Source organism: Pygocentrus nattereri, chromosome 22 (assembly GCF_015220715.1).
Source record: "Pygocentrus nattereri isolate fPygNat1 chromosome 22, fPygNat1.pri, whole genome shotgun sequence".
Lineage (NCBI taxonomy): Eukaryota > Metazoa > Chordata > Actinopteri > Characiformes > Serrasalmidae > Pygocentrus > Pygocentrus nattereri.
Window position 1 is genome coordinate 13647795 of NC_051232.1, and position 26922 is coordinate 13674716.

General features: G+C 40.6%; 1 protein-coding gene across 1 annotated transcript in view; it reads right to left on the reverse strand.

The window, feature by feature from the left end:
• Window positions 1–310: 310 nt before the first annotated feature.
• dchs2 (dachsous cadherin-related 2) overlaps window positions 311–26922 on the reverse strand; it is a 43150-nt gene continuing 16538 nt past the window's right edge. The window contains exons 5-22 of the mRNA XM_017713540.2: window positions 26304–26540; window positions 22274–23308; window positions 21549–21736; window positions 20340–20439; window positions 18611–18768; window positions 17497–18325; window positions 15853–16092; window positions 15539–15673; window positions 14268–14477; window positions 12700–13239; window positions 11161–11481; window positions 10634–10747; window positions 10181–10392; window positions 6555–6706; window positions 6185–6315; window positions 5154–5440; window positions 4833–4974; window positions 311–3939 (exon numbers count right to left, since the gene is read on the reverse strand). Of these exons, the coding sequence (XP_017569029.2) occupies window positions 1358–3939; window positions 4833–4974; window positions 5154–5440; window positions 6185–6315; window positions 6555–6706; window positions 10181–10392; window positions 10634–10747; window positions 11161–11481; window positions 12700–13239; window positions 14268–14477; window positions 15539–15673; window positions 15853–16092; window positions 17497–18325; window positions 18611–18768; window positions 20340–20439; window positions 21549–21736; window positions 22274–23308; window positions 26304–26540 (7613 nt within the window). The 3' untranslated portion in view covers window positions 311–1357. The remainder of the gene's footprint in view (window positions 3940–4832; window positions 4975–5153; window positions 5441–6184; window positions 6316–6554; window positions 6707–10180; window positions 10393–10633; window positions 10748–11160; window positions 11482–12699; window positions 13240–14267; window positions 14478–15538; window positions 15674–15852; window positions 16093–17496; window positions 18326–18610; window positions 18769–20339; window positions 20440–21548; window positions 21737–22273; window positions 23309–26303; window positions 26541–26922) is intronic.

Here is a 26922-nt window from a genome sequence, read left to right on the forward strand (position 1 = left end):
ATCTGACCAAGACATTACTGAGTGGCAGTTCCCTGATGAAATTTTTGATTTGACTTTAGAAGTAGGTAGTTAGTTAAGAGAACACTGTTGCATCGTTTATTGAATGTTAGTTGTAGTCCTAACACAGAAATGGCAAGTTTGGTCCCCTCTAAACATTTTCTTTTATGCTTTATACTTGTTGATCCAGTTACCAAATAAACACTCTCACCTCAAACACAGTTAAAATTACTTTGAATATTCTTTTAAATCTTTGACCAGTTTGAAAAATCATGTAATGCTTTCCACACAACATATGAATCATTTGGACTAATTACTGAATAAAAATCATTTATTAATATGTTACATTTTTCACAAAATAACACAGAAAATAGTGCAAAATTATGCCAAATTATTCTGACGCTTACATCATTTTAAACATTATTCTTTCGTGTAAGAGCAAACACATCCTGTGGTTGATTCTAGGCAGTGATTAACAATGACTTTTATCCGACTCCTTTTGTTCATTTCAACTGACATTTCCCATTATTTCAATATAAAACAACTTCTGATATCAATTCCAGATATCAATTACTGTACAATAAAGTGCTCTTCTAAGTCAGATACATGCAAGAAACCTTACATATTGTATCTGTCATTCATCATTTCACCAAGTAATTTGGAAAGGTCTCACAAAATGCAACTGATAAGCATGAATATTAAATAGTCTTATATGTAGGATGTTAGAATGTAATTCTTTATAATTCATTTTTTGCTTTAAATTTGGATTTTTCAAGATTTTCGCATAATTAAATGATTAAGATGTAACCAAATTCATTTAGAGTGATGTCAAATGCTTCATTTTAGAGAAACATACAGAGTCAGAATTGTTTACAGTGGTAAAGATAGGAATCAGAGATCAACCTCTAAAAGCTCCCTCACAGAAAATGATTACATGAAATCAATTTGAATATGCTGCCTGATGTCAGACATTGTTTTATGATAAATTTTGACCTAAAACATGCTTTAAAATACATTCATGGTACATGCAGCACAAGGAAAAACAGTGCTCAAGAAAAACTTTGTTTTGATTTTACCATCGTCAACATTACATATAAAAACTCAAAAGACAGCTGTAGGATCACTGATGTTTTTGGATAGTAAATAAAATAGCTACATTTGTTGTAGACATGGCAGCCCCAAGTTCCTATTAGCACCACTGCAAGAAAATTCAGACAATACTCAAAATGACTGTTTACATCTCAACCACTGAATTATGCAGAAATTGTGAAAAATCTGTGGAATTCCCATTGAAGGTTAAAATACCAGGTAATGCATTCTGAAATAGTTGGATTCATTAAACAAGTCATGAAAACCCCAATTATACTTTTATCTCTGCATCCACCGAAACATCTCTTGGTAGTGGTGCCATTTTGGTGAAGCCACCTAGTCCAGTTTCTGAGACCACAGGAGAGGCACTAGGTGTCCTCAAAGTCAGAAGTGAAAGAGAGGGAGAAAAGCTGGGGGTCATGGCTGAAGGAGTTAGTCCTGTGTTCCTTGCCAAAGGTGAGTATGCATACTTGGGGTATGAGGGCTTTCTTACTAGGGATGCCATCCTCTGAGGCATCCTAGGGGGTACGGCACGAATTCCTGGTTGGGCCACTCCTGTGATAAGTGGAGGTGGGTGTAGCAGGCTGTGAAACTCCAAACCTACAGGTCTTTCACTTGCTTCCTCATCAGGGAGCATGCTGATGTCAGTAAAGACAGACGCCAGGGGTTGAAAGCGAGGCTCCCAATTGAGAAGGTGATCCCAGCCATAGCTGCCACGTAGTTGCTCCTCTGGGCAAATCAGATTGGTGAGGGATCCCTCAATGGAATCCTGGTGATCTGGCAAGGGCATACAGCCTCTCAGGACTTCCTCCATCTCCCTCATGTTGACCACCCGAGGTAACATCCCTTCACCGCCTCCTTCTTCCTTGAAGTTATGGAGACTCTCAGCACTTGCCATTCCCACCAAATGACCTGTGCCCATACTTGCTCCAGTAACAGAATGGCAAGAAAGCTGATCTGAATCAATGGGGATTCCCAAGTTTTGTTCAGGCATGACCAATGCAGGCTGCATGATACGTTGATATTCATTGATCATCTTAATCTCTTGGTCCTCAGCAGTCTCACCTTCTGCTGAGCCCCGTCCACTTGAGCCTGAGTTCCTCAAGGGGTTGGAGATGTCCCTCTTTGCTCGCATGTCTAAAGGTGCATGCAAGTCTTGGAGATTTATGGCATTGATACCATTTGGATAGTTGCCCAATCTTCCAAAAGTTCCGGTCCCATGATTAAGATTAGCAGCTAATGAGGCAGCCTTCTTAAGAGCATTCTCCTTCGTCTTGTACCGCAACACTAGAGCAACAAAACTGATCAATAGCAGAAGAAACACTGTTAAGGAAACACTAAGGCTGACAGTCTGGACACTGAGAGCAATATCCGTCAGTGCCTCTGCCGAATTGGATATGTTCACAATGACAAGACAGGCCATTGACCTGGAATCAAGCTTTGGACTGCTTGCCAGAACTGTCAAGTCTTCAACTTCCTCACCTGAGATGGTTCCTCTTCGTCGGTATACTGGATTTGAAATATAGACACTCCCAGTACTTTTATTGACATTGAAAAATGGTGACGGGTTAGCTAAAGAATACTCCACAATGCCATCCAGACCTCCGTCATGATCCATGGCCATCACATGGCCAACACTTTGACCTACTCTGGCATTGTCTGGCAAAGTGAAATGGTACACCTTCTGGGTAAAGATAGGGCTGAACTCATCCATCCCTTCAATATCAACCTGAACTCTCACCATAGCTGATTGATCTCCTTTGTCCCGGGCCTCTACGAGAAAACAGTATTCACTGTCTCTCTCATAGTCAAATGTCTGTCTAGTATGGATGTCTCCAGTTAGAGGGTCAATGGCAAAGGCCTCTTTTCTGTCTGGGTTGCCACTGCCATAGTCCATAAAACAAGAGGTCAGGATTGAGTAGGTTAGCAGGCCAAACAGTCCTGCATCCTGATCAACAGCATGGACCATGCACACTGGGGTAAACGCTGGCAGATTTTCTGCCACTGAACACTTGATGGTAGAGAACATGAAGGAGGGAGAATTATCATTCTCATCAAGCACTGTGATGAAGATTATGGCGAAGGATACCTTCCTGTTGCCTGGACCACCACCATCTGATGCTCGAACAGTCAAGATATGTTTAGTATCTTCTTCGTAATCCAGAGTCCCGTTGACTTCCAGAGAACCTGTTTGAGAATCCAGCCTAAAAAGACCCTTTCTGTTACCAGAGATGATATCATACCTTACTGTGCCATTTGGCCCAAGGTCAAGATCTTGAGCAGAGAGCTGTAACAGAGAAGTACCAAGTAGGCTGTTCTCACTGACTTGTGCATAGTATTCTGAGCTGTTGAAAACAGGTTCATGGTCATTGACGTCAAGCACAGTGACCGATACTATTGTCGAGCTGTTGAGGGGAGGAACTCCTCTGTCCATCACAGTAATGGTCAATGAGTATGTCTCTGTGGTCTCTCTGTCTAGGGTGTTACAGAGCACTACATGACCTGCAGTCCTTTGTTGGGCCTCTGTCCGCACAGTGATGACTTCAAGGCAAAATCGCCTTTGCTCATTGCCCCCAGTAATGGCATAATCGAGGTGGGTATTTTTGTCTGAGTAGTCCTGGTCTTCAGCCAGCAGGATAAGGAGCACACTCCCAACAGGTGCATCCTCACTAATGCTCAGCTTGTAGGTGTTGTGTTGGAAGAAAGGTGCATGGTCATTGGAGTCTGCCACTTGTATATCCACAGATGTGATACAAGACAAGGTGGGGTCACCACTGTCCTGAGCTTCCACCAGAAGCCGGATCATGTTGCCACTAGTGACATATTTGACTGGTTTGCTGGTGTATATAGAACCTAGACACAGAGAAGAACCAGAATTGTTCTTATGCAAATGGTTGTTGTTTTTAATGAACAAATTTCTATCTCATAATAAATAATGCAGTAACAATCATTGCAAAAAATATGCATATGTAGCATTTACATATACCAAAGATGTTCACAAGTCAAGTGAGTTTGTATTGAGTCTCTAGTCTCTGAGGTGCGAGTCATAAACTAGTCTTGTATCTCTGGGGTGCGAGTCATGATTGAGTCTTGAGTCTCTGGGGTGCAAGTCTAAGACAAGTCTTTAGTCTTTGGGATGCAAGTCCAAGTCGAGTCTTGAGTCTCTGGTGTGTGAGTCCACGTCGAGTCTTAAGTCTGTGGGTTGCAAGACCAAGTCTCAACTCTGTGGAATGCAGCTGTGAATCAAGCCTTGGTTCTCTGTGATGTAAGTCTGAGTCAAGTCTTGAGTTTTTGGGGTGAGAGTCCAAGTCGAGAGTTGAGTCACTGAGATGTGAGCCCATTTTAAGTCTTGAGGCCCTGAACTGTGAGTCTTGAGTCGAGTCTCCAAGTCTCTGCAATTTGAGTCAAGTCTCAGTTCTGGTTTTGTCTAGATAATAGCTACAAACATTGCAATTTATAAAAGTAAACACCTGGTTTGTTTCCTTTAAGAAAAACCTTCAGTCTGAAGGACAGCGCTAAAACAATTCAAGCAGTAAATGCAGTGTTGAAAGGGAAAGAGGCAAAACCACCTGAAGTGGTTGGTTAGTCTGTAGTTTGTATGTTGGATAGCATAATCACTAATCTGGTTGAAGTTTGTGGGTTGTGTTTTATGACTATCATTGTGTAATTCTGTTGAAAGTTACTTTACTTGACCTTATAAGCTGAAATGAAAGTGTGAAAAGTGTGAAAATTTTCATAAGTATTACCATTTTCTGCATCAATATAGAAGCCCTTCATTGGGGAAGAAAGCAGCCTGTATGATATCTTGTTATTTAGACCTGAATCTCTGTCGGTTGCAGTCACAGCCACAACAAATGAATCTGCAGGTGTCAGCTCAGGCAACACTACCTATAAGAAAGTTGTGGGGAAAAATGGTGAATGTGAGGAAATACTGAACCGGATAATTTATAGTTACGTTAATTTTTACATTTCACAATACAGGTGCATCACAAATAAAAGAAAACTAACATTTTTTCTAATATTACCCGTTTTAAATCACCACAAACAGTACACGTAAAGTGCCAAACCTGGTAAAACTCTTGAGAGAACACTGGTGCATTGTCATTCACGTCAAGTACTTGAACGGTAACCTCTGCTTCTGTCTGATGTACAGAGTCTGATGCTACTATTCTCAGCGTATGCAGGACTTGCTCCTCATAGTCCAGAGTCTTTGTTGTGGTAATGACCCCAGAGTAACGGTCAATGGCAAAGCTCCCATTTTCTTCTCTTTTTCCTGCTAAGCTGTAGGTTATTGTAGAATTAAGGTCCACATCATTGGCCACAATTTGGGTGACAATGTGACCAGCTGGAAGATCTGAATATTCAATGAGAAGAGAGGAATTTATAACACAAATATGTAACATAAAATATTAAGTTTATAATAGCTGCGACTCTTCACACTGTGTGAATCTTTCATAACAAATAAACAAACCGATTTTAAGCACATCTTTTAAGTTACAGTAACAGATGTTAAGTTAGGAATGGTTAAGCTATAGAATTTGCTAATGATGTGGAATTAATATATAGAATTTGCCATTCAAAACAAATAACAAGCCCATTTTGTTATAAAACATGGCTAAAATGATTACAATATTATGCTAATATTCGATTGCTTTAATCTTTGTATAAGAAACTATGAAAATTTTGAATATTTTGATGATAAAAGGGAGCTGTAGATGTATCCATAATACCCCAGAAAACAGTAGAGCATTGAAACTGTACTTGGATTCAAATTAATATCCAGAATTCCTCATTTGGATCAAATCTTGCTGATCAAATTACTATTCTTTCTATTTATAACAAAAAATGACTATAATTAGATAATTGCAGTGTATTACTTAATAACATTTCGTATTTTTTGTTTATGTTTTGGGGTGTAGTTTATAATCTTTTAATCTACACTACTAGATATTACAAATTATGACAAGCGATTTTGTCTTGTTCTATGAATGGTACTTTGCATTTATACTGTAACAGCTCAGTGTCCTACATTCAATAAAAATGATAAATATATGAAGCTTGTGCTAAAGTATCTTAAGAAAGTAACTGAGTGTCTTACTCTCTGTAACCAGTAGGGGTTCCACTGGTGGTACTGTTGGGCTGTTATCATTGACATCCACAACCTGCACCCGAACAGTGCAGGTCCCTGTAAGAGGAGGGCTCCCCCTGTCTTTAGCCTCAAGAACCAACCTGTCAATCAGTCCACACAGTAAATACAAATAACTGATTATCTTCAGTCAAATTAAGACTAAATGGACAGAAAAGAAAGTGTATATGTCTGTTCTTCTTACATAAACAAAGAAAGATTTGTGTAATAATACAGATTCAGTCATTCCTGTTTTCTAGGTGTACCTAAATCTAAACATATTTTAATCTAAACACATTTTAAACAGCTTTTAAAGTAGTGAACAAAAAAAGCTCATGAATACTTGTAAGATGAGATGATCTCTCGATCTAGGACGGCATTGGTGGCCAGAATCCCACGAACTGAATCAATAATGAAAGCATTGTTGTGGTTTCCATCCACAAAGGAGTAGTCTATCTGCCCGTTCACACCACTGTCATAATCCATTGCTAATACCTACAAAAACAAGAGATAATGCAATTGTAATTCATGAGGATGTAAATTATTTTACGCAGACTGATCATATTACTTTGCAAGTAACCACTTGATACAAGAATGCTGAGCATTCTAGCACTAACAATACCAAAACAACTAAACAGAAGAGAGAACAGACTGAACTTTCATATAGAGTACAGCACTGCTAATATGGAATAATGGAATATGTCAGGAGCATAGGGTTCCCACTCTTGCTAGGAATTTGTTTCCCAGGACTGAAAAAATGACTAATTTGACCAGGGGTGTCCAAAATGTTGTGCACAACTGAATGTAGTTCAGTTCTAGACTTGCAATAACTTATGGGAATTGTTTGCAGAGTTTGTCAGTAAAGAACTAATTAATTGACTATTATGCAAACTTTTTGTTTACACTCAGCATGGGCTCATATACATAACTAAAAAGTAACTAAAGATAATTGACACAAAGAAAGAGAAGACAAAAAAAACTAATTTTCTAAAATGGTATTAAGAAATTGATGTTAAAGAGACTGAAAAAACTAAGACAGAACTGCTCATAGACTGGTCAGTTATCCATCCATCCATCATCGTTGACCGCTAGTCCAGACAGGGTCGCGGTAGCAGTTGGGAGAGCAAAGAATCCCAGATGACTCTGTCCCCCACAACTTCCTCAAGCTCATTCCCGGGGACCCCAAGCCGCTCCCAGGCCAACTTGGAGACATAATCCCTCCAGCGGGTCCTAGGACAACCCCAGGGTCTTGTCCCGGTAGTCCGTGCCTGAAACACCCCCACTGGGAGGCGTCCAGGGGGCATCCGGATCAGATGCCCGAACCACCTCAGCTGGCTCCTCTCAATGCAGAGGAGTAGCGGCTCTACTCTGAGCTCCTCCCAGATGACCAAGCTCCTCACTCTATCGCATAGCGTGTAGCCCGCCACCCGACGAAGAAAGCTCATTTCTGCCACTTGTATTTGCGATCTCGTTCTTTCGGTCATTACCCACAGCTCATGACCATAGGTGAGGGTTGGGATGTAGATCGACCAGTAAACAGAGAGCTTTGCCTTTTGGCTCAACTCCCTCTTCACCACTACAGTCCGGTACAGTGACCGCATTACTGCTGCCGCAATCTCACGATCCCTCTTCCCGTCACTCATGAACAAGACCCCGAGATACTTAAACTCCTCCACCTGGGGCAGGTCCTTTCCCCTTACCTGGAGTGGGCATCCCATCCTTTTCCGGGCCAAGACCATGGACTCAGACTTGGAGGTGCTGATCCGCATACCAACCGCTTCACACTCAGCTGCAAACCGCTCCAGCGAGCGCTGGAAGCATCCATGTGATCCGCCAAAAGAATCTCTGCAAATAGCAGAGACGCCACCCTCCGGCCTCCACACATAATGCCCTCCTGACCCACCACCACCCCAGTCTGCCAGTCCAAGAGTACTGTTCCCAAGGTCCATCCAATATTGCAGAGGCATGTTAGCCATGACAGCCCCACAATATCCAGTGCCTTAAGCATTTCTGGATGAATCTCATCCACCCCCGGTGCCTTGCCACTGAGGAGCTTACCAACTACCTCAGTGACCTCCACCAGGGAAATGGAACTTGACACCCCAGAAGCATCTGGCCCTGACTCCCGTGAGGGAGGCACGTCTGCTGAATACAGCTTGGGCGCAGCCACCCCGACCCCTCCTGAGTCGCCGGACAGCTGTCCAGAACCTCTCTGAGGCCGAACGAAAGTCTTTTTCCAAGGCCTCACCAAACTCCTGCCCTGGATTTTGCTTCTGCCACCATTGCAGCTGCCACCTTTTTAGCCTGTCGGTACCTATCTGCTGAATCGGGAGTCCTTCGGGCCAACCAGTCCCTAAAGGTCTCTTTCTTCAGCTTGACGGCCTCCCTCACCACCGGTGTCCACCAGGAGGTTCTTGGGTTACCACCCCGACAGGCACCCACAAGCTTTTGGCCACAGCTACGCCTGGCAGCTTCCACAAAGGAGATTTTGAACAGGGTCCATTCAGACTCCATGTCCCCTACCTCCTCCGGGATGTGAGAAAAGCTCTCCCGGAGGTGGGAGTTGAAATCATTCCGAACAGGGGCCTCTGACAGTCGTTCCCAGCACACCCTCACTATTTGCTTGGGCCTACCGGATGTGACCATCAGTCCTCCCTGCCATCTGATCCAACTCACCACCAGATGGTGATCAGTTGACAGCTCAGCACCTCTCTTCACCCTAGTGTCCAGAACATATGGACCCAAGTCAGATGAAACGACAACAATGTCGATCATTGACCTTTGACCCAAGGAACTCTGGTACCATGTACACTTATGAACATCCTTGTGTTCGAACTTGGTGTTCGTTATGGACAATCCATGCCTGGCACAGAAGTCCAATAACAATTCACCATTCAGGTTTAGATCGGGCAGGCCGTTCTTCCCAATCACGCCTCTCCAGGTCTCCCAGTCATTGCCAACATGAGCATTGAAGTCTCCCAGTAGGACTATGGAGTCTGTAGGCGGGACCCTTTCCAGAACCCCGCCCACTCGCTCCAAGAAGGCCGAATACTCTGACCTGTTGTTTGGTGCATAAGCACAGACAACAGTCAAAGTTTTCCTCTCTGCGATTTTAATTCGCATTGAGGCGACCTCTCGTCCCCCGGGACAAACTCCAACTGCATGGTCACCAGCCGGGGACTTGTGAGTATCCCCATACCCACCCGGGGCCTTTCTGCTGCAGGGGCATAGGCCACCTAGGGCCTCCCCTCAATCTCCCACTGCCAATATGGCAGTGCACCACTCCCAGCATGCTGGGCAAATATGGGTGGTGGGCCCACATCGCCCTGGTAACTGGTCAGTTATGCAAAGCAAAATTGCTAGCAAGGACCTACAGGAAGATTTGCCTGGTGCACTGACCCACTACACACACCCAAACATCATCTAGATGGAAGTCACAAAAGGAAAACTCAACTGTGATCTCATCAGACAATGTCTGATGTATGCAAAACAACATTTAGATAAACCACAGGCATTCTGAAAAAAAATTGGTAATTTGATGAACCAAAAAACCCTTTTTGCGGCAATCACCAAAGGTACGCTTGGAAAAAACAGGATCAGCATTTGATGAAAAGAACACCTTGGCCATGTCTACGTTGTAAAAGACATTTTACCTCATTAACATTCTCTTGATGAAGTAAACAAAACTTATTAATTTATACAAAAATTAATTTATGTATCTGGATAATGGATCAGGGCATAATTTAGACAGAGATACTAATCTTATTTCTATCCTCTGCTTGTAGATCTTCCTTTAAATGTCTTTCAATATATACATCAGTTTAAAACTTCCCATGTTCCCAGGACCTTACTAATATGTCCAGCACATTTGAGCAGTTTGCTCATTTTTCAAGTGTTCTCCATGGCTGGAAACCTAGTCTCTAAACTTCCAGGTTTTTTAGGATGTGAGGGAAACCTGGGGACATGTACCTGCATGACATAAGTGTTGTGGATTTGTCCCTCCCAGACTGCCGTTCTGTAATAGCTCTGCTTAAACACTGGGGCGTTGTCATTCACATCCTGCAGAGCAATGATCACTCGAGTGTAGGCCGACTGGTGGCCATTTTCTGCCAGCACCACTAAATGAACCTTGCGTTCTGTCTCAAAGTCAAGCAGAGTCTGTTCTCTGACTGTTATATCACCTGTTGGAAAACAGAAGCTGTTATAATGGACTTACTATTTGGAATTTGACAGATACACACAAGTGTGATGATTTACGCATACAATTAGCACCATGCTAATTAGTGAGGTATAAGATTCCATTACTTCTTAGCTACATAAGCCTAAACTAAATAAGATAAACTTCAAAATGTGGAACCTTTGTTAATTTTGTCTAGGTACAGAAGAGAAACCATAGTAATACGTTACAGGTATGATTCTCACCTGTGTTAGGATTGATGCTGAATGCTCCGTTCTCATTGCCATTGAAAATACTGTACTTGACTGTGGTCCTTGGCGCAGTCTGGTCATGGGCCACCACATTTGCCACCCAGGAGCCTTTATTTTAGAAATGACAAACCAATAAAACCTCCCATTGGTTAAAAATCATTATACAACCCGACCTTAACAACTGTATGCTATTAGCGGTCATCAGTTTTGGTCCTAGAGGCTCTCAATTTAAAACAATTTTACAAACTCACCTGTGTTTATTAAAGACATGTGTCCTCCCTGCTCTTCGGCTCATTAGTTAATTAGTAAAACCTCTATCATCTGAATTAGATGTGTAACACATCTGTGGTCCCACAAGTCATAATTTGAGTAACTAATGTCGGAAACCCATAAGCAAAAGAAATTCTTGCAGTGTATGTTTTTATAAAGTAATATATCAGGAGCTGCTAATCTCAATCTCTGTCTTCTACACCATATTTGAGGGATTTGGCAATTCAATTAGGGAAAACAGCAAACTGCACCTGTCTTGCTGTTCTCTGGAAGAGTCACTTCATAGAGCTGCTCAGTGAACTGCAGCAGGGGCTTTTCTCCATTCAGCTGAACCAGCAGCAGGCAGGTGGAGGTGAGGGCAGGTGTACCCTGATCCACAGCCAACACTGACAGCATCCTGGAACCCGATACTCCCTCAGTTAGTGGAGCCTTCAGCCGGACCCCTCCAGACAAACGGTCAATCTGAAACAGCCCGTCTTCCTCCATCAGACTGAATGTCACTGTTCCATTCTCCTTATAGTCTGGATCATCTGCTACCACTTTAGCGATGGGTTGACCAGGATATGCAATACCTGCCATGAGCAGATGAGAGACATATTTACTCATTTACATTCTTTAACCATGTCACATGGAAGATTCACCTTGTTTTTATCATATTCAGTACAGCAGTCTGATCAGAGTACTGAATCCTGTCAGTATCTGAATATTTCCAAATGAAAATTATACTTCTACTCTAGTTTATCTGTGAGTACTGGAGTATATAACTTTTTACTCGGTTTTTGAGTTTCTGCATAATTAAACATTTCTGCATAATTCAAGGTCGAGAAGTAAACTCAGAATGATTTGGTGTGGAATGCTCTGTTCTAGAGAAACCTGAGAAGTCTTTTGAAATCTATTTGTGGTGGAAAGGTACAGAAAAAAAACAGATTTTCTGATACACCGCTAGAAGACACATGTAAGGTTACAGCTGATTTTGAACAGTAAATGGCTACATTTGTGTTTTAGACATTTCAACCCCTTGTTCCTATCACCACCACTGTAAAGACTGAATCTGAATGACTTTGTTCTACATCTTAACTGTTTAATTATGCAGAAATGTTGGACTTTTAGTTTCATTCTGTTGTGTTGGTTCAGCTCCTGAACTGTTTAACTGCTGCTTATATCTCTCAATTTAGAGCATCTCACTTTAGACCAAAAAGAAGAATAGAGCCTTACAAACTTCAGCTCCTATGTTGATAGATTATGGATAGTTTGTAATGCAGTTCTAAAGGCACTCCATGAGTTTTATATTCCAGTACCTTTGAGATGTACACAGTCATTCAGATTTCTATACAGTGGTCATAGTAGGAACCAGGGGTCAGTTTATAGATTATAGTATAAAGTAGTTACTCATTTTACTTATTGTCCAAAACCAGTAGTGAACTTACAGGGTCTTCCGATCAATATGTAATATTGATAATATAATATGTAAGGTTTCTTTTCTGGACTATTTTGCCTTACAAATCCTGTACATATCTTTACCATAAAGAGTTAAATGATTGTAAAACAATGTCTCAGGAACCAGGCAGTGTATTCATAACAATTTAATTTAATAACTTTCTGTGATGGAGCTTTTTTAGGGCCATTAAACTCTTCAGATGTCTGCATCCTATCACCACCACTGTGAATAATTCTGACTCAGTAATCAATGGAGTTCCCCTTTTAGTTGTTTTTTTGCTTTTAAGTCTAGTTGAAAATTTATTTCACTGCAGTAACAACACTTTTACTTTTAATACAATGAAGGTACCCACCTCTGGTGGTGATTGACACCTGGGTGGGTCCCTTGGCGCATGTAGGTGGGTTGTCATTGACGTCTTCTACCTGGATGGTAACCAGGGCGACAGAGCTTCGAGGACCCTGTCTGCAGCTGTCAGTAGCCATGGCACGAAGAGTGTGTTGAGAACGCATCTCTCGGTCCAGCGGCTTCGTCAGAAAGACAACCCCTGTCGTAGAATCCACGGAGAAGGTTCCAGCAGTGTCCTCAGGCAAAGAGAAGATGACTTCCCCATTCGGACCCTCGTCAGGGTCCCTGGCGCTGAGCCGGAGGATTTCGGAACCAACAGGGAGGCCTTCGCTAACAGAGGCACGGTAGCTCTTGCGGCTGAATGTAGGACTGTTGTCGTTTTCATCAGAGAGAGAGATGGAGAGGAGGGTGGTGGAGGTCAGAGGAGATGGACCCTGGTCACAGGCGGTGATGATGAGGGTGTAGTTAGAACATTCTTCCCTGTCCAAAGCTTTCATAGTGCTGATGGCTCCTGTCCCTGCATCTATGGAGAAATGACCGTCTGTATCTAATGAATAGAGAAGACAGAAAGGACTGAGAGGAGAACCACTGAATAAGATGTTGACAAGCAGATGTCAAAAAAGCACAATGTAACTTAAGTGAAAACATGAGCAAACTCTTCTTTAATTAAACGTACAGAGCTAAAATATACTTGAGTGACAGTTGAAAAATCTATATTTAAACATACTCAAATAAAAAGCAGCTTGATATAGTATTTAAACACTGCTTAAATTCCCAGTGGTACCATCCACTCCTTGGTCCACATATGGAAATGTAATTTATTTATTCATTTTATCCATCCATCCATTTTCTAAGCCGCTTCTCCGTCAGGGTCGCGGGGGGATGCTGGAGCCTATCCCAGCAGTCTTCGGGCGGAAGGCTATTCATTTTATTTTATTTATTTAATCTATTTGTAAATTATTAAATCATGAAAGCATCATAGCACATCTGTAATTTTATCTGTTAATAAGACATAATTGCCCTTATTCATGAATGAGTTTGAAGGAAACAGGTTAGACCCTTTTGGAAAAAACATCAGGTCAAAAAGGCCAATAACACTGATTTTTCATTGTTTTTTCTTATGATGTAGCTTCAAAAATATAACATGCAGAAATTATTAACTAAAGCATTCGATAGAACTGTAGTAAATGTTAGAAGTTTTAAAACCGACCTAAAGATTTAATTTAATAGATTAAATATTGCTAACATAAAAGCACATCTTCCAATAAATTATTTTGCTTTGGAAATGTACTAAGATAAGTTTTCCATTGTTAGTGTTCACACCCAGTTAATATTTAGCTGGGTTCAGTCATTCTGTAAACAGCTAAACTTAGTATTTAAGATGCAGTTTAGATCCTAATGAAAGATCATCATGAAAAAAAACAAACATGGCTCTGAAATTTTGTGTGGTCACATTAAATTAAATATTTTCCACAGAAAATGTTGGACAAAGTTAGTCTAACTAATCTAAGCAAAAGACTTAACAGACTCAAAAGTGAAGTCATATTAGCAGTAATGTTGAGAACGTCCACTCACTCTGTATGGAGTACTTCACAGTTCCGTTGACCCCGTTGTCAGGGTCGGAGGCCTGGGCAGTATGAATGACCCCTGGAGGGAGATTCTCTGGTATAATGATGTGGAAAGACCGTTGGGAGAACTCAGGAGGATTGTCATTTTCATCCAGTACGGAGCACAGAATGGTGGTGGTGCTGGAGAGAGAGGTAATCCCACTGTCCTCTGCTTGAACTACAAACCATACCAAACCAAATCAGATACAGTGAGAGTTTTAACCTGGACTTAAAAATCACTACATTTGAGGGATCTCATAGGAGTTTGTTCCAGCTGTATGCAGCAACTGAGACCTAGTCAGTTCATATTCTTTAAACATATCACAGATTTATTCTAGGCATAAACCATTTATAGACTAGTAGCAGCACCTTGACATCTATTCTGTAAGCAACTAAAAGCCAGTGTAAAGATTTAAGAACTGGAGTAATGTGTACTCTTGGTTCTGGTTAAAACTGTTGCAGCAGTGTTTTGAATGACCTGCAGCTGTTTTTGGGAAATCCAGTTAAGAGACCATGACAGTAGTCCACCCTCCTGATGAAAGCATGGATGCATTTCTCCAGGTTTTGCTGGGACACCAAACCTGATTCTGGCTATATGTTCAAGCTGACAGAAAGCTGTTTTGGTGAATATTTTGATATGGCTAGTGAAGCGGTGATCTGAGTCTATTAGACCGCAAAGAGTTCAAACTTGGTCTTTGGTCCAAAATGAAGGTATAAATTTGCAAGTCATCCCTATTAAGGCTCAGTATCAAAATTCAAAGTTTTATGGTACCGACCAAATTACTTCAAGGCTACAGAGTAGCCAGAAACTCCAGCTGCCCTTTACACTGTGTTGATGAATGATGAATAAACAACATAAATTGTGAAAAATGACTTTTAAAATAAAATGTTGTTACATTATTGTACATTATAATTAGTAGCATGTTGTCATTCTTCTGTAAAGCTACTATTTTAGAGATATAAGATTTTCTTATGACAGCAATGAAGGGTACTACTAAATGAGGATGGAGTTGTACAGAGAAAATTTAGGCTAATTTCAGGGCAGGGATGGATCGTAATCAAGTTTCCAAGAAAGATAGACAGATAACAGTAAGATAGGTCTGAGATTCTTTGTTGTAATATAGTGATGGTAATTGCGAGTTGTGAGGGATTTTTAAACGATAAACTGGTGTTGAGTCCTGGGGGTCTATAGAGGTTGCGGGGTAATGGAAAAGCTCTTACACCCATGTAAAGTTTTACCTCTGAGGGTGAAGCTTTGGTGGATCTCTCTGTCCAGCTGGGTGGAAGTGCTGACCAGGCCAGTGTGGGAGTCAATGGTGAAGAACTCATAACCAGGACCAGGCAAGAGGCTGTAAATCACAATCGCATTTTCCTCTGTGGGAGAAAAAAGACAAATAGAGAAACACACAACACCACACAATTTGTGACATGTGTAATGATTCATGCATTTTTTTAACTTATGAACTGAAACCATTTAAAGGCAACTGATTACCTTAACACCATTCTACTTATTTACAATGTTTACAGACTAGGCTTCTGTCAGGTGTGTCTACCTGAGTCGAGATCGACTGCGCTCACTCTGACCACAAGCTGCCCCGGTTCTCGGTTCTCTGCAACAGTGGCAGCATAAACACGGCGTTCAAACATGGGAGCCTCATCGTTAACATCCAGCACAACCACAGTCAGAGTCTGAGTACTAGACAGAGATGGCAGTCCACTGTCTGAGGCCTGCACAGTGAGCTCAAAGGCATGCTGAGATTCGTAGTTCAGAGAGGAGTTCAGATACAGGTGACCTGGATAGAAATAAACATACAAAATTTAATCCACTATCATGGAAGAGATATCACTGAATGCATGAGAAATTGTTTGGGGGAAGAATGTATGATGAAACGAATTGTGAGATTTTGAATACTGTATAAAAATATAAAGCAGTTTCAAGAAAAGCTTGAGCAATATATGTACATTTGAGGCTATGCTGTACATAAGACATAGTACGTGATTCAGCTTTACTAATGTTAGCATATGTTGTTACTGATCATTTGTGTAGGACTGCAACTTAAGATTTCTATAAGTGATTGACCTAATATTTGATTTATTGACTAACTATTTTGCCATTTTCAGTTATTTTTGGCTGCCATCATTAGATCCATTAGTACAACAATATTATGTTTTTTTAAATATTGCAATCTGTCAGAATGACTGTGTGGATCATATAAACATTATAGAGGATTATAGAAAATTGCCACTGTCCAAAAAGCAAACATGTATCTTCATGTAATAGGAAATTTACAGTGGAAAGCAAAAATGTTCTTAACTTTTAATGTACGTTAGTGTAAAGAGATTTTATTCCATGTGATTTTGGAGCACTTCTAATTGATCCATTGATCATGAAATTCTCACATAATGTAAACAACAGCTGCTGTGCTCAAAAGATGTAGAAAAAAAATGTTGAAAAAAACAATTCATGTTTTTTTGGACAGTGATGAAATAAAATAATAGATTATAAAGATGTTTCATTATAATAAACAATGGCTAAACTTCTTTTCCACCAATCAATATCATTGATAACTTACTTTTGGGCAACATGACAATATTTATCATTATTGTGATACATTATGTCGCAATATTTCGGTATGCTAAGCACTCGTGGGCTGGAGGTTAGGGAACCAACCTTGTGATCGTAAGGTTGCCGGTTTGATCCCCTCAGCCAACAGTACGTGACTGAAGTGCCCGTGAGCAAGTGTGCTCAATGCCCCCTAGTGTGTGTTCACCAGTGTGTGTATGTGGGTGTTTCACTGCACAGATGGGTTAAATGCAGAGGTCTAATTCCTCTGTGTGCAAACACAGTTGGCTAATGGTTTTGAATTCTATTCATAATGTGTTTATTGTCAGACCTCCAAGAACACTGACCACTTCGGTGCTTTGTCAGTGATCACAATTAAATTTAATGCAGTGCAGGCTGTGAAACATTTGAAACAAATGTGAAATAAATGAAAGATGTTGCAAGAAGGTTTTTTTTTAAAAATGGCACTACAGGTTCTTTATTCTCTGTTGTTTTATCAAATCTCAAAAAAGTAAATATAATGATGTATTTTGTAACATTAAAGTGTCATGAAGTATTGCAATATTAGTTTTGCCATATGGCCAATCCCGATGACAACTATTAATTGTTGCAGCCCTGCTGATTTATGCTGTACCTGTTCTCTCTAAACGAAAGTGTCCATCTTCGTTTCCACCGATAAGACTGTAGGTCACATGACTGTTTTCCCTCTCATCTTCATCTGTGGCCAGCAAGTGGAAAAGAAGGCTTCCAACCTCCACGTCCTCTGACACATGAATTGTGTCTATGGCAACGAAAGCAGGGCTATTATCGTTGATGTCAATTATAAAAACTTGAGCTGTTACTGAGGAGTGTTTTTGGTCATCTGGGTTTTTGGCCTGGTCTCTGGCGGTGATGGTAAACGCAAAGCTTTGGATGCGTTCTCGATCCAACTGTGCAGTAGACGTGACAACACCAGTGTGAGGGTCAATGCTGAATGGCATCTCCTCTATAGAAGAGTCAGAGTCAAAGGTCATTGAATAACAAATCACACTGTTCTGGAGACTGTTGTCCCCATCACGCGCATTAAAGGCATACACTGAAGTTCCCACGGCAACGTCCTCCTGAACACCGAACACCACAACATTGTCATTGCCAGGGAACCAAGGGGCGTGGTCATTGACATCATCAACACTAACAGCCACTAGCATACTGGCATTCACAGTGGGTGGAGCCTCTGCTCGGATCACTAAGAAGTAGCGCTGCGTTGCTTCGTAATCCAGGGGCTGCGCCACATACAGGTTGCCATTGGCTGAGTCAATGCCAAAGTGTAAACTCCCATCACCCTCGACAACAGAGTAGCGTAGCTGTTTGTTAACTGTTCCAGAAAAGCGGAGTGAACCAATCACAGTTCCCAGCTTAGCGTTCTCTCTCACAGTGAAATGCCTGAGGCCCAGAAAACCACTTTGTTTTCGTGAAGCGTGTACCTGAAATAAATCAAACATAATACAATCTAAGCAAAGATAATGCTACAGCTTCCCTCAGCATGAGACACTGACATGGATGAAACAATTCTGGCACACCTTCATTATGAAACAGTGATGCTGATAAACAAGTACTGTCCCTGCTAAAGGACCAACAGAGTATATATGTGTTCCATAATGTTTAAAAACTGGCAAAATTACTAGGGTCTGCCTGGTTTTGTAGACATACTATATATTCAGTCTAGCCTCAGAATCATGAAATGCATTACTGAGCTCCAGAAACTTCACCTGTATGTGAACTAGTGCCCTTTGCTGCAGGGGTGTGGGGCCATTGTCCTTGGCAACCACAGTGAGGGTGTAATTGGTGTGGGGGTCTGAAAGAAATCCTGTTGTAACTCTGATATCGCCGCTCTGATGGTCTATTTCAAAATGACCCTTTTCACCATCTACAAGGGGAATAATAAAACGATACTTTTAACAGCGGACATTACATAAAACACACAATACTGTTATGTAATACATATGATCAGAACATATTTTGGAGTGCAGAAAGGCCTCAGACACACAATAAATGGTTTTCAAACATTATTTCAGCCTCAACTCCCCTCTTACTTTAAATGCGCTGTTTGCTGTCTGAGGTATGCAGTTTAAGCACTGGAGCTACAAGACCAATGTAGCTAGGGTTGGGCAACATGATTTCTTTTCACTGTTATGGTGCTGAAATACACCACAATATGATTTTCTAAGCATATCATTAACATGGTCAGTACCAAAAGAACACTGATCTGCATGTTTTATTACAAAGGAGAGCACAGAATAATCCTGCAATCTAAATAAAAAACGTTATATTCATAGTTTTTGATACCGTTCTTAAAATGTGGCTCTGCTGGCTCTTTGTTGTCTGTTCCACCATGTCAATCCTCCAAAACTAAACGTTATGATGCTTATCATGGTTTTATGATTATGTTGCCCACAGCAAAATGAAGCTAATGAGAAAAGGGGAGCAATTAACATAGTGCTAACTGCATGCCTAAGTCATTTACATTTACAGCATTTGGCTGACGCTCTTATCCAGAGCCACTTACAATTTGATCATTTTACACAGGTGGGCCAAGGTGGTGTTAGGAGTCTTGCCCAAGGATCCTTATTGGTATAGTGTAGGGTGCTTGCCCTGGTGTGGGATTGAACCCCAGTCTACAGCATAAAAGGCAAAGGTGTTAACCACTACACTAACCAACCACCACAACTTAAGGCTCAGATTAAAGTATCATTCCTTAACATAAATTCAAGTAAAAAGATTAGGACTAACGTCTGATTGAAGCAATGCTTAAAAATGAATGTGTGAAGAGTGTCTGAAATGTTAAAGCATAATCCTACTAGTTTCTTCATCAGGGTTGTTTCATAGTTAACCATACCGGATAGCCTGAAGCAAAATTTGGAATGAGGAGAAAGTTTGAATAAAAATCAAAACGAGAGCGCCCCCAAAAAACTGGAAGTGAAAGAAATATCAAGTTAATGAAATGTTTAAACCTGATTCACACACACCACTTCACTGCATCTGCAACACACACACTGCCTCCCCCTTGTGGTAAGTAGGCATACATCATCATATAGACATAAGTCATCATATACTTGCCTGTGGAGTTGTTCAGTAATTGCTAATATACTTTATTATGTGGTTCCTTACATTGTATGACACACTTATGGATTAAAGTATGGACTAAAATTCAAGTTATCTAATAACTTTTGCCTATTTTTAAAGATTTCTAGTACTGGTACTGGTACATGGCTACATTAGCCTTGTAGCGCCAGCTAAAGAAGCAAATTTCAGACAACAAACTACTACTACACTTGGGGTGAGGCGTTGAAAATATGCAAATTTTTATGCAAACAATGATGAAAAAAATATGTTATAAACATAAATCCTACTGATGAAGTCTATGTGCTGGTTTTGTTGCTGACCAGGTACGCTGGTCTATGCTGGATTTTCTAAAGGAGCATGCACATCTTAGTCTACCTGAAATCAAAAAGAACGTAACAGTTCCATTCTCTCCAGCGTCTCGATCCTTAGCAAACATGCTGGTGACCACTGACCCCACTGCAAGGCCTGACCACACCTGACCACACAGGAAAACAGGATGGTGTTACACTTTTTCAGTCATTTTATGAGTCATTTACTTAGTAAATCTGCTCATTTGTGCAAATTAAGGACTGTAAGGTTAACATGCTGTTATCCTCAACCACACATAATTGCAGAACACAAACACTTTATATCCTAAGGACCAATCCATTTCATTCTAAACATGTACAGACATATGCAAAAGTTTGGGCACCCTGGTCAAGTTCCATGTTAATTGTTCATTTTCTAAGGAAAATTAAGTGAACAAGTGAAACTCACAGCTTCTTGTACAGCTTCTTTCTTTGCTGAATTCAACATACTTTAAATAAATATGAAACAAACGTAAAATGTGGCCAGCGCAAAATTTTGGTCACATTGTATAGTTTATGTCAAACATATCAAATAAGCAGAAACTAAATATAAAACTATCATTATACAATTATAAAAATTCTATCTTCAGTAAAGTGATATCTACAGTAATGTACATAACAATATTTATATAAACATTTATCAGTTTAAATACTCATTCATTAACAAATGTATGATATTTAGTTTCAGTCATATTTAAAATACTTTCATACTTTGTCTTTTCTACATAACTTGTGCACAAACATATCTGTCTTGGTGGAGGCAATGAAATACGTTTTGTGGTGGGCTGAGGGTCAAATAGACATAACAATAAACAAATAAAGGATGTGGGAGAAGTATTTTATATTTTATATTTTTATAATATATTTTGGTACTAAAACTAGCTTTATATACAGAATAAAAATGTATTTGTTCACTCTTAGGGTGGAGTAGGGGTGGGCTTAAGGTAACTTCTTCCTTGATGAGCCAAATCAAACATTCTCACAGAGCTGCTTTGGGCAGTGTTGATATATAACAATGGTGGCTAGTATGAGTAAAAGTACAAAGTCTCTAAAAACTTCTTTCTAGTTCTGTAGAACTTACCTACAAACCTCAGTTGCACAGTCAGTACATCATGCTTAACAGTGAATATGAGCTAACAGCTGCCAGTTAGCTCAGTGTCACCGTGTTAGCAACATTCACATTTCTTTACACACTCTTGTTTGCTGTTAGAGAGGAAATGAAGTAAACAGTGGGAACCTGCACATTCAGCTCCTTGTTTGTGGGCAGGTGAGTGAACTCAGGTGGGTTATCGTTGATGTCAGACACCAGGATGTGGACGGTTGTGGTGGCATTGAGACGAGGATGGCCATGGTCAGTCACCAAAACTCTCAGAGTGTAGCAGGAACGTTCCTCACGATCCAAAGCCACCCAGTTAATGATCTCACCTAAACAAAAGAGACAGAGAGGGAATGAAAGATGGAGAGTGAACAGAGAAATAGAGAAACAAGAAGGACAGAAGGACAAGAGAAAACACACACATGCACACATTTTCTAAGCCGCTCATCCTTCTGGGGACAAAAGAAAACAAACAGGAGTAAATAAACTGTATATCATAAGAAGTGTGAGCTGTGGATTTACTACAGAGGTATGGCTTTTATCAGGTGTTCCTTCAGTTATTGTCTACTCAAATCCTACAGCAATGCTGCAGTAGTCTCTAAGGTGACATTTTGTGGTTTAAAGGCTTTTCTGTTAATGTATCTTAAAGGTTGATGACCTTAGGGGTACAGAATATCATGTCTGTATTTATTAACTACATCTGTGGGTGCACTAGTAGTAGGGAGTGCTTTATTGGGCCAATCTTTAGGCCTGAATGCCAATATAGTAAGGTGACAAAGAAAACATGGAAATTTAAAAACATTTTGAGAAGCCTGACATTCACATATTTTTCAGAATTAAAGAGTAATAACGTAGCTCTCTCAAACCTGTCTTAGAATTGATGCGGAAGTGCTTCCCATCCGACAGCAGGATGTAGGACAGCTGTCCATTTTTCCTCGCGTCTCTGTCCGTAGCTTTCACTGTCCCAATCAGGCCGTGTGGGGTGGATCCCTCTGGGACACTGAAAAAGTACCTGTCCCTGCTGAACACTGGTGCGTTATCATTCTCATCCTGAACCATGACCACCACCATGGCCGTGGCAGTCAGATTAGTACTCTCATCACGAGCCGTGGCACGAACATTGAACCGGTAGCTAGGTTCTGACTCGTAATCAAGGCTTTGAGCCACAAAAAGCCAGCCAGTGTCAGGGTGAAGGAGGAATGGTGCTGGTTTGGAGAGAGGCTCCAAAGTATAGGTGAGACCTTGAGCTAATCTGCTAAAATCTGAGCCATGCCAGGTCTTGCTAGCATGAGCACGCACTTGAATCACTCTAGCATCCCTCTGGGCGCTTTCTCCAATTTCCACCTGGTAGACCAAAGTCTCAAAAGCTAAGGTTTCCTCTGCTGGAGGTGAGGAATCAAGCTCCACCACCAGACTGAGCGAAGAACTTAGCGAAGGACTTCCCTCATCTTCTGCCACCACATTGAGCTTATATCTCCGGTTAGCATCTCTCGAGATGTCATTATTTAGCGTTAGCATCCCTAGCCGAGGATGGATTGCAAATATTTCACTCTGGGAGCGCAAAGAATAACGGATCTGTCCATTTGTGCCACTGTCAGCATCATGAGCATGTGCAAGGAAGAGTATAGTCCCAGGAGGAGTATTGTAGGATATAGTGATTAGATCTGAGGTCTTTGGAAAGACTGGAGGGTTATCATTGGTGTCTGTGATGCTAATGTTGACCTGAGTGCTGCTGTAGATGGGTAAGCTGCCTGTGTGGGCCTGCAGGGTCAACATGATATAGGGCAGGGACTCATGATCCAAAACCTGGCTGGTGGAGATGACACCAGTTTGGGAATCCACAGAGAACAGACCCTGGGGGTCTCCAGAAGAGATGTGATATGAAAGAATCTCCACTGAATCTGCATAGAAAATATTTATATCCATTATCAATAAACATGAATGCATCAATACTATCAAAATTGTTACTTCACTATCAGAAACACCTACCTTGTACTTCCACTCACTGGCCACTTTATTAAAAACACCTACGTTGTAATACCACTGCCTGGCCACTTTATTAGATTCACTTACCTTGTACTTCCACTCACTGGTCATTTCACTGGTCACCAGGAAAACCAGCATATGTTGTGTTTTGATATTGGTATGCTGATCATCTAGCATTATCATGTTGGGGTGACCAGCTAAACCAGCACTAGGCCAGAATAAACCAACATAGACTAGCTTTGAACAGTATGAAATGCTTGCTGATCTGTGCTGTTTTGTTAAACAGGGATTAACGGTTATATTACAGTACTTTACTGGCAGCAATTTCAACAGTTACTGTATTCATACTATAAAATTACAATATTGTACTAAATATAGCTGTTCAGTGTATTGTGTATTGTTTTTTTCTGCACCCCTGTTTTTGTAATGTATGGCTCATAACTGTATGTTCACAATATAACTGTGGTTTTACCCCACTGTAATTAAAGGTTATGACTATTTAAACATTTTTAAATAACTATTTTCTGAATTTTTAAAATATGTTTGTGTAGGCAAATATTATTTTGCTTTCAGATAACCACTAAACAATGTAAAATCCAACATTTTAACCTGAAAAAATGTAACCTGACATATAATGTACCATATTTTCAGCAATGTGTACAATAGTACAACAGGATTTCCACTGTAAAATTAAAAATCTTTTTTTTTTTTTACAGTGATTCTATCACTGCATCACTTATCTGCACAGCTCTTTGCACTGAGTGTAACTGTCCGATACTATTGTGTGGAATCTCAGGTTTAAAAGGTTAGTAAAGGTAAATCTGCTCACAATTAAAAGATCTGCTCCCTCCCCCCAAAACATACGGAGGGACAAAGAACGAACTAATCAGCTAAATCACAACCTCAGATGACTGTCTACCAAGCGTAAATACTAATACATGTGCAATAATCTTGAAGTAACTGTAGAGAAACACACTCAAAAAAACCGTCCATCAGTTTAAAGAGACACCAGTCGGACATTTCTGTCACCCTTTTTCGCCAAATGCTCACAACTCCAGTCTCGCTTTATTAAGGTAATAAAGCTATAGTTCATCAAAAATTCGCCCAGTTTTCTCACCTTTCCCTTCCCCAAGTTGATCCTCCAAGACATGTTTTGGTGTGGCATGTCAAGACATGTTATGTTGTGACAGATGTTATCTTCTTTTGTTTTAGCACTGGAGAGATGAGGCTAATGTAGCTAACAAGTAATAGAAGGTTATTAGCATGCTAATTATCATGCTAATTGCATCCCTAAATCATCATATGTGCCTCAAGGAGTTGCGGTTTCCAGTAGACTTAAACAGTCTATGTGGATTCTGACACTGTCACACTCTTACATATAAATATGGACAGTTTGCAGCTGCTACTTTTGTCCTTTACAAGTAAAGAAGCAAACCTCAGACACTTGTCTTGGCTTGTCTTGGCTTGGCAGTCTTGGCTGACTGACTACATCAAGTCAAGTCAAGTCAAGAGGCTTTTATTGTCCTTCCATCTATGTAAAAGTACACAGTGGAGTGAAATTACATTCCTCCAGGAATAAGGTGCAACATGGAACATGTGTAAATGTAATTTTGTGCCAAATTTTTTGCCTCTCTTACTGAAGGTAGAGGAGTCCAGAGACAGCGTACGATGCTAATGCAGCACTAACGTCCTCCTCTGAAGTTCCTTTGTACAATTTGGGAGGTCGTAAGTCCAACTTGATTTGTGTTCAAGTGGTTTTGGTCGGAAACGAGATAGACATGCTGGAAATAATGTTTATAGTTTACTTTGCTTTTCTGTTATTAAAGAGAATCACATTACCGCGGCAAAATGAAGGGCAGATGATGCTTATGAGACATGTTTTTATCCAGTTAGAAGCATCACTTATAGCCCAGTCAAAAAAATACTGACCAGCAGCAGCTCGCAGCTGACCATTGCACAGGGTTAGCTGAACGAGATGGAGTATTAGCACCACCGCTGAAGAAACAGTATAAAAGCTAACTGTCATATGTTGGAGTTCAGAATAACACCCGACACTTTTCTATTAAGATCAGCTAACTTCAGCTGGGTGTTTTGCTTCTTTATACAGCAGCTATTGACGGTGACTGCTTGACAGCCCATTTTCACAGGTTGTTTGATATATTAATTGCTCTTTATTTGATTATTATTGTGATTTATTTTATAGTTTAGATGTCTTCATTATTATTACAAGTAAACAGAAGGAAACCATTCATGACTAGGTCTACATTTATTAAAACCTTTGGTAGTGTATAGAGGAATAAAAGTGCATTGTTGCATTTTAATGCATCGATTTGAAGGTGGTGATTCAACAACATTTAACAACAAAATAAAATCCTAAACATTTCTTCTAGAAACATTTAGGTATTCAGTGTCTTTTAGTTCTATTTGTACCAAAGTAATTGAGTATAATTAACTGATCAGCTGCCTTGAGAAGCACCTCCTATTAGTGAAATATGTAGTGCACTATATAATGTATTATCCATGTTGTAGTATTGTTCATTTGTTGACAATATATCTTTTACACTGTTAATTTGCAAGGATAAATCCAGGCTGTTCACTATACGGCAAATGCAGTGGGCTGGTTTTCTAGATCTAGATTAAACCATAGTCTAGACTAAACAGTAGTTCCAATATTTATTCATCATTGGCACTGCAATTTAGTTAAAGACTAGCCTTAATCTATGTCCAGAAAATTGGCCTACAGCAGTAAACTGTGAATGAGTAAATGAGCGAACCATTCCCAATGGTAAAATGTTCACTGAATCATTTCCTAACGATTCAGAATTGAATTGTTGTGAAGTCAGAGATTTACACCCTTGGTACCGTAAATAAAACCAGAACAGTAGAAGGACAGATGCTGTGGAGACTCACTGGGTGGTTTGATGGCCTGTACGGTGCCCACAGAGGTGCCTGCAGGTGCATCCTCAGGGATGGAGAAGCTATAGTGGGACTTGTGGAAGAGTGCAGCCGCATGGTCACTGTGCAGGATGTTAATGGTAATGTCAGCAGGCTGGAGAGCGGACAGACCCTGACCATCATGAGCAGAAATGGCCAGCTTCACACTGCTACTGCCAAGCGTAGAGAGGGGAGAGGACAGAGAGACAACACCTACACAAAACACATACGAAAACACTATAATGAAACATGCACTTGTTCAGTGTTATTTTAAGTAATGACCACATCCATGTACTTAAAAAAAATATGCATTGTGATGAAATTTATTACAATACAAAAAACAAGTTTATCACTTAGCATAATTTGAGAAACTCATCAACACAGCACTGAAAACTGTGCAGAATAAAGACCAGTGATCTGCTGTGACTGAGGTGATCCTGTGATCAGTGGTGGGCTTTAGGCCCCCCACATAGGCAGATGGTGTGGACCCTGCTAATTTTTCTCACCTAAATTTACCTTAAAATCTGAGTGAGTGGGCCTGCAAGGATTTAGAAGCCTCACCCAGGGAAGGCTCGTTAGCATGTTAGCTGCCAGA